Consider the following 13,359-nt stretch of genomic DNA (forward strand, 5'->3'; position numbering starts at 1 on the left):
GAAGTGGGCGTTATCAAACAAACCAATCTACTACACCCTCGAAACTTCTCTAACACCGAAGGCGTGGTTTGCACTGAACATAGTGTAACGGGCCGATACAAAACTTGAGGAAAGGAACGTGGCAATATACATTGAGTTTATTGATTGATTTGTGGGGTTTAACGTCCCAAAACCACCATATGATTATGAGAGACGCCGTAGTGGAGGACTCCGGAAATTTCGACCACCTGGGGTTTTTTAACGTGCACCCAAATCTGAGCACACGGGCCTACGACATTTCCGCCTCTACATTGTGTTTAAGAAAAGCAATAGAGCGCAAATGATTTATTGATGCTTGCTTCGTTCATTACGAACATCATTGTTGGAGACAAGCTGATTCTTGGTCTACTTATCTTTCCCCACATTGTACTGAACGTTGCCTCGACGGCATTCCATGTGTGCTCCACAAAGGCGTGCCAATCGTCTGCACGTGCTGGTTGAGCACAGAAATTTTAGGTGAAGGAGTGCTTGCCTGCACACGGATATTTGCGATCTTTGTTCTTTTTCGCGGCTTGGAGAATGCACTCATCTCCACGAAGTGAATCACGACGAGTGGGCAAAGCATTCGCATTGGGCAGTTAATCACCCGCCCACTCCAGCATGTGAATGAGTGACAACGAGTGTGTACAGTATATACATTGGACTATTGGTCATAACTCGTAAGATGTGTTGACTTTTTCATTCCATTTTGCCGTCATCATCACTGCTTCATTGTCTGTTGAACGCAGAGTCAACGGTTCTTCGATGGTATCTAGCCTGAAGTTGGGAAATACGGGGATTGTGCACGTTTTCTTTATATTTAGTTATTGCTAGAGAGGTCCGTTTTCTAAGCACTACCACGCGCAAATATTTTGTTTCTTTACTAGTTCGGACTTGTACGAAAACTTTCTTATCGAATTTCACTCTGTGTGCACGCCAATAGCTGCTTTGTCAGGTATGTTTCTATGAAGTCATCGCATGGTTTTGTGAGCGTCTATCGGGACGTTGGCCACTTTTGATGCCGTACTGCCCGTTGCCGTGTGTTAGACGCCTCATGGTCAGAGCGGGAGCCGCGGAGTGATTATTTGCCTTTTCCCGAGCTTTCACTTCAGGGGTAGCTTATTTTCTGCGTCACCGTTCACTTTATCGGGCGAGAGCACGTTCACGTTCCTTTTCATCCATGGCAGGAAGAGATATATGGTGATGATGATGATGCTCAACTATGGCTCATGCCCACCGAAGGGGACTGGCCAAGAATTGTTTATACGAACTTTCAGGCCTCTAGAGTAATAAATTATTCCGAGAAAAGGAGGAAAGAATGTTCCTAAAGAGAGAATAAGAGAATAAGAGAAACCACCTCTTATTGTAGATTCTGCTTACAAAAACAGTCCATGTATCATTTTGTAAACACGTACTATGATGTTTGTTTGTTTATTTGTTTCTTATTAGTTTTCTTTTTTTTCTTTGTTTTGTGCGTGTCAAACCGCAATGCAAATACTTTGCAAACGCATGCGGAAAGGCGTAGCTTGTGTCATTTTTGTGTATTTATTTTCAGTTTCGTAGCAGTTCACAGAGCTAACATACCTTTTTCTTTTGTAAATGTGACCTTGTATGCATATTTCGATGCCCCCCTTATGTAATGCCCAACCCAGGGCCCTTAAGGGACAATAAATGATGATGATGAATAGTTACTGGTCTGGAACGCGCTTCATCGTCATCAGCCACTACACAAAGTGCTCTTGGAAAAGAACCAAGCAAGCAAAGTGCAAACAACGCCTGACAGATGTTTAGCGCGTACCTCGCAGCACAATGACAAATGGCATAGTGCCGTAGTTGAAGCTTTCCTAGAACAAAGTGACGGTGGGCGCATAGTGGTGCTGTGCCGTGATGGACATACGGTGGGCATCAGGCGGCTACCTTGCATGCGCTGTGCCGAACAACGAACAACGCACAAACCTGTACCATATAGGGCGCTTCACCACTAAAATGCACGTCAGACGTAATTACTACAGAATCGGGCTTCTGTACAAGCGGCTAGAAGCTGTAATGTGATCCTCAGAACATTTTTTCTTGTGTGTTTATTCGATGTATATTGCATATTGTTATCGTGGATATATAGCTGTGCCTACGTCACCCATCCGTTCGCGTATGCCTGTGTGTGTGTGTGTGTGTGCGCGCGCGCGCGTGTGTGTGTGTGTGTGTGTGTGTGTGTGTGTGTGTGTGTGTGTGTGTGTGTGTGTGTGTGTGTGTGTGTGTGTGCGTGCGTTGCCATTATTCTACCGTATAGCAGTCGCTACAGCTCCATGTCACTAACGTTAGCACATGCGAAAAAAAATTGGCACCTTTCTGAAAACACTGTTATACTTCGGCTTTAGTGAACACACATATTCGTACATTCGGATTATCTTTTCTAGTGGCACCTTAAGGCTCTACGGCGCGGCGTCTGTTGGCCAGGTACTAAGCCATATATTTCGTAAGTTAGCAACAGCATTGCTTATGAGCGTCTTTAGTACTCCATCACTGTCGACCAGCAAATCGACCAGCAACTGACCAGCGGGGCCAGTTGTCCAGTAATTCAAATTTCATCCGCAACTTCTAAGTGTACTACACGGTGTCTTGACCACTTCTCATGCAAGTAGACTTGTAACTTTTATGTGAAATATTCACATTCTTTCTATGCTGTGGCATGCTGATGTCATCGCTTACCCCTGGTTAAATGGCTTCTTTTTCTGTCTTCATGGGCTTCTTTTTGTTCTGTTTGAAGGTGCAGGCCACGGCATGGTCTTCAGCTGCTGCATCGTGGCCGTTAGCGCTTACTTTGACAAGCGCCGCGGAATCGCTCTGGGCATGAACATGGCTGGTACACCAATGGCGTCCCTCTTGGTGCCCAAGCTGCTCGATTGGCTGCTAGGAGAGTATGGACTGCGCGGCACGTTCCTCATACTGGGTGCCTGCATGGCGAACATATGTGTATTTGGCATTCTGCTGCGTAACCCACCGTGGGAGAAGAGCATTTCTCAAGTTGCGGTCGTTCAAGCAGAAGATGGGTACACGGAGGTAAGTGTAAATTTTAAGGTCTCGTCTTCTTAGTTAGACAGACTTTCCCTTACTCAAAGCGAAACTCTCATTCTGACAGGCTTGCTGACCTGAGTAGGTATGCGAAGTATTAAGGGTCAGCTGTCATCTCGCGATAGGACCACGTACTACGTGACGCCAAAACAGGCAAAATCACTGTTCAACACTCTCCGCCATGGCAACAGGCGGCGCTAACTTTGATCTCGAACAAGCTACTCAACTATTGACCACATCCATACTATTTGATACAGAAATGCTAAGAATACACCTGTAGCGAGAGAGGAAGACGAGACGGCGGCCAACGTGGTCGTGTCGTTCTCTCGCCACTTTATTCCACGCCTCAAACGGAGCCTCGGTGGCTGTTTACGTCCGACACACCAAGTGCTGATGATGATCATGATGATGATCCTTGACACTCTGGCGCACACCCACAAAGGGGGATCGGCCAAGAACCAGGCGGCAAGATCTTAACTAATAGGCTAATGGTTTTTCAAACAAAACGTAATTTTGGGCTGAAAAAAATTATACCAAGTGCACCTGCTTGTTCTAATCCTCGCGCAGCTCGAGCTAGCATCAGCTGCGTGAGAGGCGCGGCGCGATGATTGAGAAATGATGATGATGATTATGCACTACACACCCAAACACCATACACAGCCTTCATAGATTGCGAGAAGGCATTTGATTGAATAGAGATCTTAGGGGTTACGCAGACACTGAGGAATCAGGGTGTCGACGAAGCATATATAAATATCCTGGAAAGAGTGTAGAGTATTGCTATGTGGGGTTTACCGTCCCAAAACCACCATATAATAATGAGAGACAAAGTCTAGAGGATTAACTACCACTACAGTGCAGCATGATGAAAGCGGCAGAATACCAATGAAGAAGGAGGGTGTAAGACGGGGGATGTGCTCTCGCTAATGCTATTCACCGCGAGCACACAGGAGGTTTTAAGAGGCCTAGAATGGGAATAATTGGGGATGAGAATTATGAAGAGTAACTTAGTAAGCTGTGCTTGGCCGACGGCCTCAGATTGCTCAGTCACTCAGGGGATAGATCACAATTCATGATTACTGAATTAGACAAGGAGAGCAGAAACGTTTGTCTTAAAATTAGTCTGCAGAAAATGAAAGTAACGTACAGCAACCTCGGAAGGCAACAGCGCTTTCAGATAGCTAGCAGTGTACTTGAAGCTGTAAAACAGTAAGTCTATTAAGAACAGGTAGTGACCGTGAAGTATAGCCACAAGTTTAGAGTAAACTAGTAAAATGAGAATAGGGTGGAGCACAATCAGCAAGCATTCTCAAATCATAAATGGTAGTCTACCATTCATACATTAAGAGGAAGGTATATAGCAGCTGCATCTTGCTGGTACTTGCCTGCGGAGAATAAATATGAACGCGTACAAGAGGGTTAAGCTTAAATGGAGGACGACGCAGCAAGCGATGTAAAAGAAATAGATAGGTGGAACCTTAAGAGACAAGAAGAGAGCAGAGTGGGTCAGGGAGCAAACCACGGTCAAGGAAATCATAGTGAAAGTCAAGAAGAAGAAATGGGCATGGGCTGGGAACGTAGCGCACAGGCAGCATACCGCTGGCCATTAAAGTTGACTGACTGTATTACTAGAGAATGCAAGAGGGTGAGAGGGAAACAGAAAGTTTGGTAGGCTGATGAGACAAGGAAGGTTGCGGGTGTAAAGCGGCAGCAGCCAGCACAGGAGCGAGTTGACTGGCGGAACATGAAAGAGGCCTTTGTCTTGCAGTAGATGTAGTCATGATGATGATGATGATGATATATCGCCACCATAGCTAAGTGGTAGAGCATTGGAGGCGTTATTTGAAGGCCACAGGTTCAGATCCTGTCCGTGGCAAGTCATCCTTTCGTCTAAATTTCTTTCATCGTGATTACATTGCAATTATTTTTATAACAGCCGCTGTACTTTTTCTGGCTATATTATCGTAAGTTTCTAATACTACTTTTAGGTAATAATTTTGAGGCTTTACAGGCCAAAGCTACACACCGTAATGCAAAACTCCCGAAATTCCGACCACTTGGAGGAGTACTTCAACGTGTATACCTAAACCTAAGCGCACAGACCTCTAGCATTGCCATCTCCACCTGCAATGCGATCGCCACGGTCAATCTCAAATCCATGGCATGGTGTTCTGTAGCCGAGTACCGTGACCACTGTGCCACCGCGGCGTCGGCTCCAGTGAGGCATACAGTACGAAATACAAAGTGTCAGGGACCGAAATAGTCATATCGTCTATATGAAACAGCTTTTAGTTCGCAACCATCTTCTTTGCCTAATTTACAGTGGTATAATTGCGAAGTGTTTTTTTTTTCATGATGTTGCAGACAACTTACAGCAAGATTAGTAATATATGCTACCTACACCATATAAGTACTCGCGTTCATCCAACTCTAGCAAGCATTACTTTCAGCGCCTTGACCCTGATGCATCTCAAGCACATTTTCTTATACGAGGTGAAGTTATTACAAAAAATTTAGTCAGTAACAGTGCCTAATTTCTTCATGCACTTTCGGAAACGCACTTTTCGCTAAAACGAGTCAATATCTAAATTCAAGAGTTTCCAACACTCAATCCATAGAATCATTCCGCAAGGCCTACAAAGCAAAAGCGCTTGAATCTATATATATATTGTACAGATACCCTTTAAAAATGACTATCAAAACTCTACGAACATGTTCGGGGGCAGCTTTCCTTGAGTCGTGTTTTTACGTTTTTACTCTAAATCAATCACGAGAGACGCAGAGACTAGAGTCAATGTTCTGAGGCAAGTCTTTGGCGTATATTGAGTGTAAAATGTGACGACAGTGCAGTTATTATTATGATCTTCATCTTCAGTTCGCAGAAGTGTGCTTTTGTTAGCAGCTTTTTGGTATGTTCATTGAGCTCACTTTATCTCTAGTGCGCAAGCACCCGCTTTGGTATGGAATGGTGTAAACATGATTTTGTAATGAAGTTTTGAATACATATTTTGGAGAAAAGTGGCAAAGTATGATTTTCATTTGAAAGATGCTGTCACAGACCCTACGGCACGAGGAAAAGGCAGCTTGGTTAGGCGCCAAATTTCGATCTTGGTGGGCCCCTCAGAAACTGTAAATATACAACAAGAAAAATGTATTGCGCCATTTCTCGTCTTTTCGGCTCACTTCATGACGCCATCAAGTGATTGCCGTGACGCAATTTCAGTAAAACTGTTGATTGGTCTACGTGCGAAATCATCAGTCATGAATTCTTTCCTGCCTTGCTTTGCCATGCATTCGCGCTACCGCTTTGCTTTGTCTCGCATGATTTCGCTTTGTTTTCTTCACTTCCGATGTTCCAAAGACAAAAGTGTGTAGCTGACTAGCACGAGGTCCTGGCATGCTCAACGCAGACTGCTTATATTTTATACGCGGTTAATGAAAAGTTAACTTACGAGGAGGTAATGTCGATTTTAGTAAGGGTGAAGAGGGTGAGAGAGCAGCCACACTCTTGTCTTCTAATTCGGAGTGGATTGTGCGACCTTACAGAAATTTGCCAATTTATATTTTAGTACCTCCATTCGTATTGCCACTCTCTGTGCCAGGTGCTGCATCCCTCAGAGTCCCGTTCCTTATGATAAACAAAAACTGAGAGCTATCAGCAGTAAAAAAGAACGCCAGGTTTCTTTATACAATCAATGTGATTCGAAGATGAACGCGTATATTGCCTATTAAAAATTCACAAAAATTACCATTCTATAAATGCAAAAAGATACTTCTCACAGTTTCTTGTTTATTTATTTATTTATTTATTTATTTATTCACTTTATTATTTATTTGTTTAATACCTATTTTACCCTGAGGGTACAGAGTAGATTTCCAAGAGAAACGGGATATGCACAACATATAAAAACAAGAAATACAAAGCACAATCATACAAATATAGCAAGTGATTGAAGTAAAAGAATGAATACATCTTAAAACGTATTAAAAACTAAGGAATTGACTATATCTTCATTTTTTATAAATCGTTAAGGCAATAACGAATACAAAGTAATTGTTGGGTAAAATATAAGAGGCAGTAATTAGGAAGTGATGACATTGAGGATATGCTTGAAATTAGTGGAATCAGTGATGCTTGTTGCAGATGACGCAGGGAATTCCAATCGTTAGAAGTTCCTGCGAGCTATGATTGGGCATAGGTTACTGTGTGTCAATGGGGCACTTAAACATTTTTTTTGTAATTATGACGACGAGAAATGAAAAAGATTTAACGAAAGAGTTTAACGCCCAATCTCGTGTTCCTCCACGTTTCCACATGACATAACTCTGGGGATGGCGTCAAGTTTAAGTAGCGGACAGCGCCCATGCGATGACAGATGGAGTTCAACGCTGCGAACACTGAAGCGTGCAGACGAAGGCTCCATTCGGAGGCACCTCTGTATAGGTTCTCGTAATGAGTTTCTCCCTCGCAATCAGCAGGCCTAGTCACGTTAAGGGAGCCGTTTACTTTATTCAAGCAACAAGGCGAAGACTAAGTGAACGCGCCGCTCACTCGCCTCCCGCTACGTTATTACCGTGACATCGTTAAACAACTAGTTTCGCTTGAAATTCTGGGGTCATGAATAACAAAGCAACGTTGTCTATGACTAAAAATTTGACATGTATGTAAAAAATTTTAAAAATCACCTTAACATTTTTGGTACAACCCAGGGCTGCTATGAGGCCAGCAGCGACTCAGCCATTTACGAGCTAGAAATTATAACGGAAACAACTTGGACCATCTCCCCGAAGGCAATCTTGATGGGATGCGAAGCAGCGACGTTGAGCGCGGGTGGCGTCATGGGTTGAACGGCGCTAACGCGGGCACTGCTGGGTGCGCTGGAAGCTTCATTTGAAGTGGTGGCTGAGGTAGATCTCGTAGGTGATACATACAGGCACGTTTTAACGTGTACGTAAAGTGTGCGTCAGGTTTATTGCACGTGAATCGACGAGTCGGTGGTGTAGCGAGTGGCGGATGCAGCAGGTGTTGCAGGCGAACTGACTAGGCGGCAGCTGCGGGTGTTGTGGCGAGCGCGTGGCAGGCGAGGGAGAATGACTTCAGCGCGCGACAGCGGCGTCCCCCTGCGGCGCGCGGCGCGTACGGAGGGCCAAGAACAAGACAAGGCCTTTGATTTCCTGCACCGGGTTGTAAAAGCAGCGCAGGCCTTCGGCATCATTGCTCTGGTTCACGTACACAAGCGAGAAAAGCACCACGGAGGGACAGCGTTACACAGGCTAGTCAAAGAGCTGCTTCGCATATAAAAAAACACTGTACGGATGTTACGTGATGCGAGGAGTGTCATTACCACATATACGATAGCGTGGCCAAGGCGTAGAATCATACCAGGAGTCAAAACATGCGAATTGCACGACGAGTTATTGCTTTCAAGGCCCAATAATTACAATGCACACAGGCAAAAATATTTATGCTTATCAATAACAGCAACGAGAACACATAAAGCAGCACGTGTTGTTTACGAAGCTGTGTTGGTACCTCGCCTACTGTCATAAGGAAGCACTACGGCTATGCTAAATTACTGTACTTACAGTGAGCATTTTAATATATTTTCAAAGCCTCCATTTACAGGCGCAGGAACGTTGCTTTTCTAGTGGTATTGTTTCGGGATTCACCTAAAAGCGATACTAGACAAGTGATTGGGAATGCAATGCGAACGAATCCTATTTCGCTATCGCATTCTATTCTTGAAAGAAAGCGAAGCTTATGCGTCCTCCAGGTTTTAGGGGCGAAACTTCTTAAGCCCAAACTCCATAAGCGCGAAAATGCACGCGACAGCGACGAGCGACGCTATGAGCGACGAAACAGGGCGTTCGCGCGACGTGTCGCGTGCTCGTTTTCGCGCGATCGCTCGGTTCTCCAGATTTGGAAACCGTCGCTCATCGCCCGGAAGTGCTGGGCTCAAGCAGCCGATAGCGATAAACCGGAAAAGACGAAGACTACATAGGTGCACGTGACCCTGCCCGAGTCACCTATGCGCAACAAGAAATAACGCAATGTTTATTACGCATGCGCATATATAAAATGCTGCAAAGCAATAATAAACACTTTCCGTTCCATTACACAACAATATATCTTATTTTTAAATTGGAAACCGCTCGCTACGCGGTTTTCTTGGTGCGAGTTGACGGCCTCATGCCAGCAACAGTGGAATTCGCTCGCCGAAGCCGTCGCGTGAATGAGGTTTGCCTGCGCTAGCGACTGATCGCGCGACGCCGATCTACGTCGCGTCGCTCGTCGCTGTCGCGTGCATTTTCGCGCTTATAGGGTTTGGGCTTTAGAGTGTGGGTTGTTTCCTTTTTAGTTTAACTGTAGTATGCATCTCTAGTTTAAGAATAGCTCACTAGATGGCATCGTGTGTACTTGTATTTGGAAATAATATCACTAGATGGAGTCAGTGGTTTTCGTATAGCTGACTATTCAAAAAATGGCACTGTTACTATAAGAAATTCACAGCATGTCCCCGGAGGGAAAGATGAAGAGTAGGGCGAAGCGTCTGTCCGCCCGTCCGATGCGAGCTCTAGTGTGTTAGAAGCGGATGGATGGATGGATGGATGGATGGATGGATGGATGGATGGATGGATGGATGGATGGATGGATGGATGGATGGATGGATGGATGGATGGATGGATGGATGGACGGACGGACGGATGGACGGACGGATGGACGGATGGATGGATGGATGGATGGATGGATGGATGGATGGATGGATGGATGGATGGATGGATGGACGGATGGATGGACGGACGCACGGACGCACGGACGCACGGACTGATGCTTTGGCCCATTCATTATCATTCTATCCGTGGATATGCTGTGAATGTTTCGTTCTGGAACTTTTCTTTTCATTTTTGAGTGATCGCGGAGGACAGATTGTCTGATGAGCAATGTGTTCTTTGCCTTAAAATGAACACTATTGTGGCTTCAGTGTTGCAATCTTATAGGTGATGTTGATCTTAATATTCCTCTTATAGAGTGTAAACCTGAGACATGCAAGTCACACGGCTGCGTCCTGCAAAGCGTAAAAGCCTTAGATGAACTTGTTCTTGCTTTCTCAGTGTGCTTTGACAAGAGTGACATTCATCACTGCCCAATACCATCTAAGCGTCTGCACATCCTAAGGACACATGGTCATCAACGTACTGAGAGGCCTAAGCGCAAAAATAATCTCTGGTTTACACAAGTTAGGCTCTTTTTATTCCAGCGCCGACATTTTTTAGGCATGCTGCCACTGGGAATCCGTCCACGTCATTTGTGTCGCGAAAGTAGCGTCAACAATAGAGAACGTGGGTAGTTCAGAAAGAAATCAAGAACATAAAACTTATACTGGGTCACCCGGCCAACGTGTCCAACCTTTGAGGCCATCGCACCGGGAACTGCGTCACAAGTTCTGGTAATTTTTTCTTTTTCTTTTTCTCTCTTTCAAGACCATGTTGTGTACGCTTCGCGCATTGACAGCCCACCGCGCCCGAAGGCGTGTAAATCAGTTGAACGGAGTTACGAGTCATATCACTCTGGTGAAATACCAATTTCAATGTACTGCGCCGAGTAAAAAAAGGCATAAATCATCGCTCTATGTGGGAATCATTATAACCCGAAAGTGAAACGTGTCTTACATAGGCAGTTGAGCGTTTATTGTGCATTGTTTCAGCAACAGCAACGAACTGCGAAGTCATGTCAGGAATGACAGGCAGCTCCAAACTTGTATCGCGAACTTCAAGCAGAAAGCAAGCATGACAGTAGAATATATAGGACGAACGCGGATTAAAAACTGTCACAGCTAAGCACCTAAAGCACGCTGTTGAAACAAAAATAAACATGCCCAAATTGAGCGCACAAAACAAGCGAGAACAACTGTCACAATTCTTTTTGCGTCGTTTAATCGCAGTGTGCTCCTCTCTAAATAAGACCATGGCAGCGTGCGAAGTGACCTCTGTCCTCTGCCGAGATATGATTCTGATAAGCACGCATGCAGGAAAAACCACGCTTTGTGGAGGTGGTCCTTCGTGGACACGACGACCATGAGAGCGCGTCCAAAACGAGCCTGTCACGCCATCTCGCCCCTGATGACGACGATGCGCTGAATTTTAGAAGCTCTGAGGACTGCCAAACAGTGTATGAGTATAATAATGGCTTGCGTTAGCATACCACACAACGTACGCTCCGTGGCGTATTGGTTAGCGCTGCGCATTGAGGTTGATTGATTTGTGGGGTTTAACGTCCTAACACCACCATTTGATTATGAGAGACGCCGTAGTGAAGGACTCCGGAAATTTTGACCACCTGGGGTTATTTAACGTGCACCCAAATCTGAGTACACGGTCCTACAACATTTCCGCCTCCATCGGAAATGCAGCCGCCGCCGCCGGTAATCGAACCCACGACCTGCGGGTCAGCAGCCGAGTACCTTAGCCACTAGACCACCGCGGCGGGGCGCCACGCATTGAGAGTCGATGGGTTCCTGTTTCGATTCCGGGAGACAGACGCCTGTCTTCTGGTTTTATAGGCAAAGCATTCCTTAACAAACCTCGGCGACTTTGAGCACACCTATTTATCTATCTAGCCACCTACGACATTTAGCCTTCCTGGACGTTTCCATAAAGGTATCAATACAAAAATAATATGACATTACAAGACTGCATGACGAGCATAAGTGACCAGTCACAACATAAGACTCATGACATGAGTGTCATGATTTACATTTCATGGTCTCGCTGCTTTGCGGTGGTTCCGTTCACATGATATGTTGCAAAACTAGTGTGACATGATTGCATGGTGCACCCAAGAAACAGACCCTAACGCGGAATTCATGACATGCATGTCATGTAACTCGTGAATACATGCCACGCTCATGATGCACTCGCGGCCGTTTCGCTAGCTTCACTTATACCGAATTTGGTATGAGGAGACGCCAGTGGATGACGAGGCTATGTCACTCGTGCAAGCATGATAATGATAAGGTGCGTGTTATGCACCAACAAGACAACATAGCGCGCTCAATTGCGCTCACGGCCGTTTCGCTAGCTTCAGATACAACTTTTGTATGATGTGACGTGAATGGACGTTGGAGGTAAATGACACGTTCAAACATGACAATCACGACAAGCATGTAATGTAACAACATTACTACAAGGCACACTCAGGATACGCTTGCGGCCGTTTCGCAAGCTTCATATAAACCTAGTTTTGTATTACGTCACGTGAATGAACTGCGAAGGCATGTGACTGGTGCAAACATGATAATCATGAGATGTACGTCATGTAAAAACATGACTACATCCCATACTAATGATGCACTCGTGGTCGATTTGCTAGCTTCACGTATACGAAATTCAGTATTACGGGATGTGAATGGATGACGAAGCCATGTGACTGGTCCAAACATGATAATCCTGATAATGGTGTCATGCAACAATATGACTACTTTCCACGCCTATGGTGCACTCGCGGCCGTTTCGCTAGCTTGATATACACCAAGTTTGGTATTACGTGACGTGAATAGATGGCGAAGGTATGTGACTGGTGCAAACATGATAATCATGACATGCGTGTCATGTAAGAACAGGGCGGTATATCACGCTGATTGTGCACTCGCGGTTGTTTCGCTAGCTGCACACATAGCAAACTTGGTATATCATGACGTGAAAGGAAGACGAAGGTAAATAACAAGCCCAGAGATGATAACAGTAGCATGCCTGACATGTAAAACATGACTACACGCTACGTTCATAGAGCGTTCATGGCCGTTTCACTAGCTCGACATTTCTAATGCGTGCTTCGTATATCATCAATTGGCACTGTACGTGGAATCTGTCAAGTTATTTCCCTTTGCAATTTCTTAGTAAATATTTTGCAACGTCACTTCCGTGACAGACACGTCAGCAAAACCGTGTTGGTCCCCAGCATAAAACACATTTGTGTTCGAATTCAACAGATCCTCCCACCATGGTAATCAATGTTATGCGAAGACGATAGTTATAGCCCGAGAATAGAACGGCTACAAAGAGACAAGACAGAGACGTGCGCTTGTCCCTTTGTCTTCGTTCTGTTCTCGCGCTATAACTATCGTCATGTCATACCAACCGGCCCAAACCACCACACTTTTAAGTTACGCGAAGCATGCGGAAGGAAGGTGACCACGGTGGAATTTTTAGGAGCCTGCTCCGCAAGCTTCTAATGCTTGCGCGTTCTTCGGTGATGGCGGTGGCCAACAGCCG

At 45.2% G+C, this 13,359-nt stretch overlaps 1 protein-coding gene across 1 annotated transcript in view; it reads left to right on the forward strand.

Moving 5' to 3' along the window:
* Nucleotides 1–13,359, forward strand: part of LOC142803021 (uncharacterized) — a 45,425-nt gene that overhangs the window by 14,116 nt on the left and 17,950 nt on the right. Inside the window, exon 4 of the mRNA XM_075888120.1 lies at nucleotides 2,783–3,075. Coding sequence (XP_075744235.1) covers nucleotides 2,783–3,075 — 293 coding nt within the window. The remainder of the gene's footprint in view (nucleotides 1–2,782; nucleotides 3,076–13,359) is intronic.

This window comes from Rhipicephalus microplus, chromosome 3, assembly GCF_043290135.1.
Source record: "Rhipicephalus microplus isolate Deutch F79 chromosome 3, USDA_Rmic, whole genome shotgun sequence".
NCBI classification, from domain to species: domain Eukaryota; kingdom Metazoa; phylum Arthropoda; class Arachnida; order Ixodida; family Ixodidae; genus Rhipicephalus; species Rhipicephalus microplus.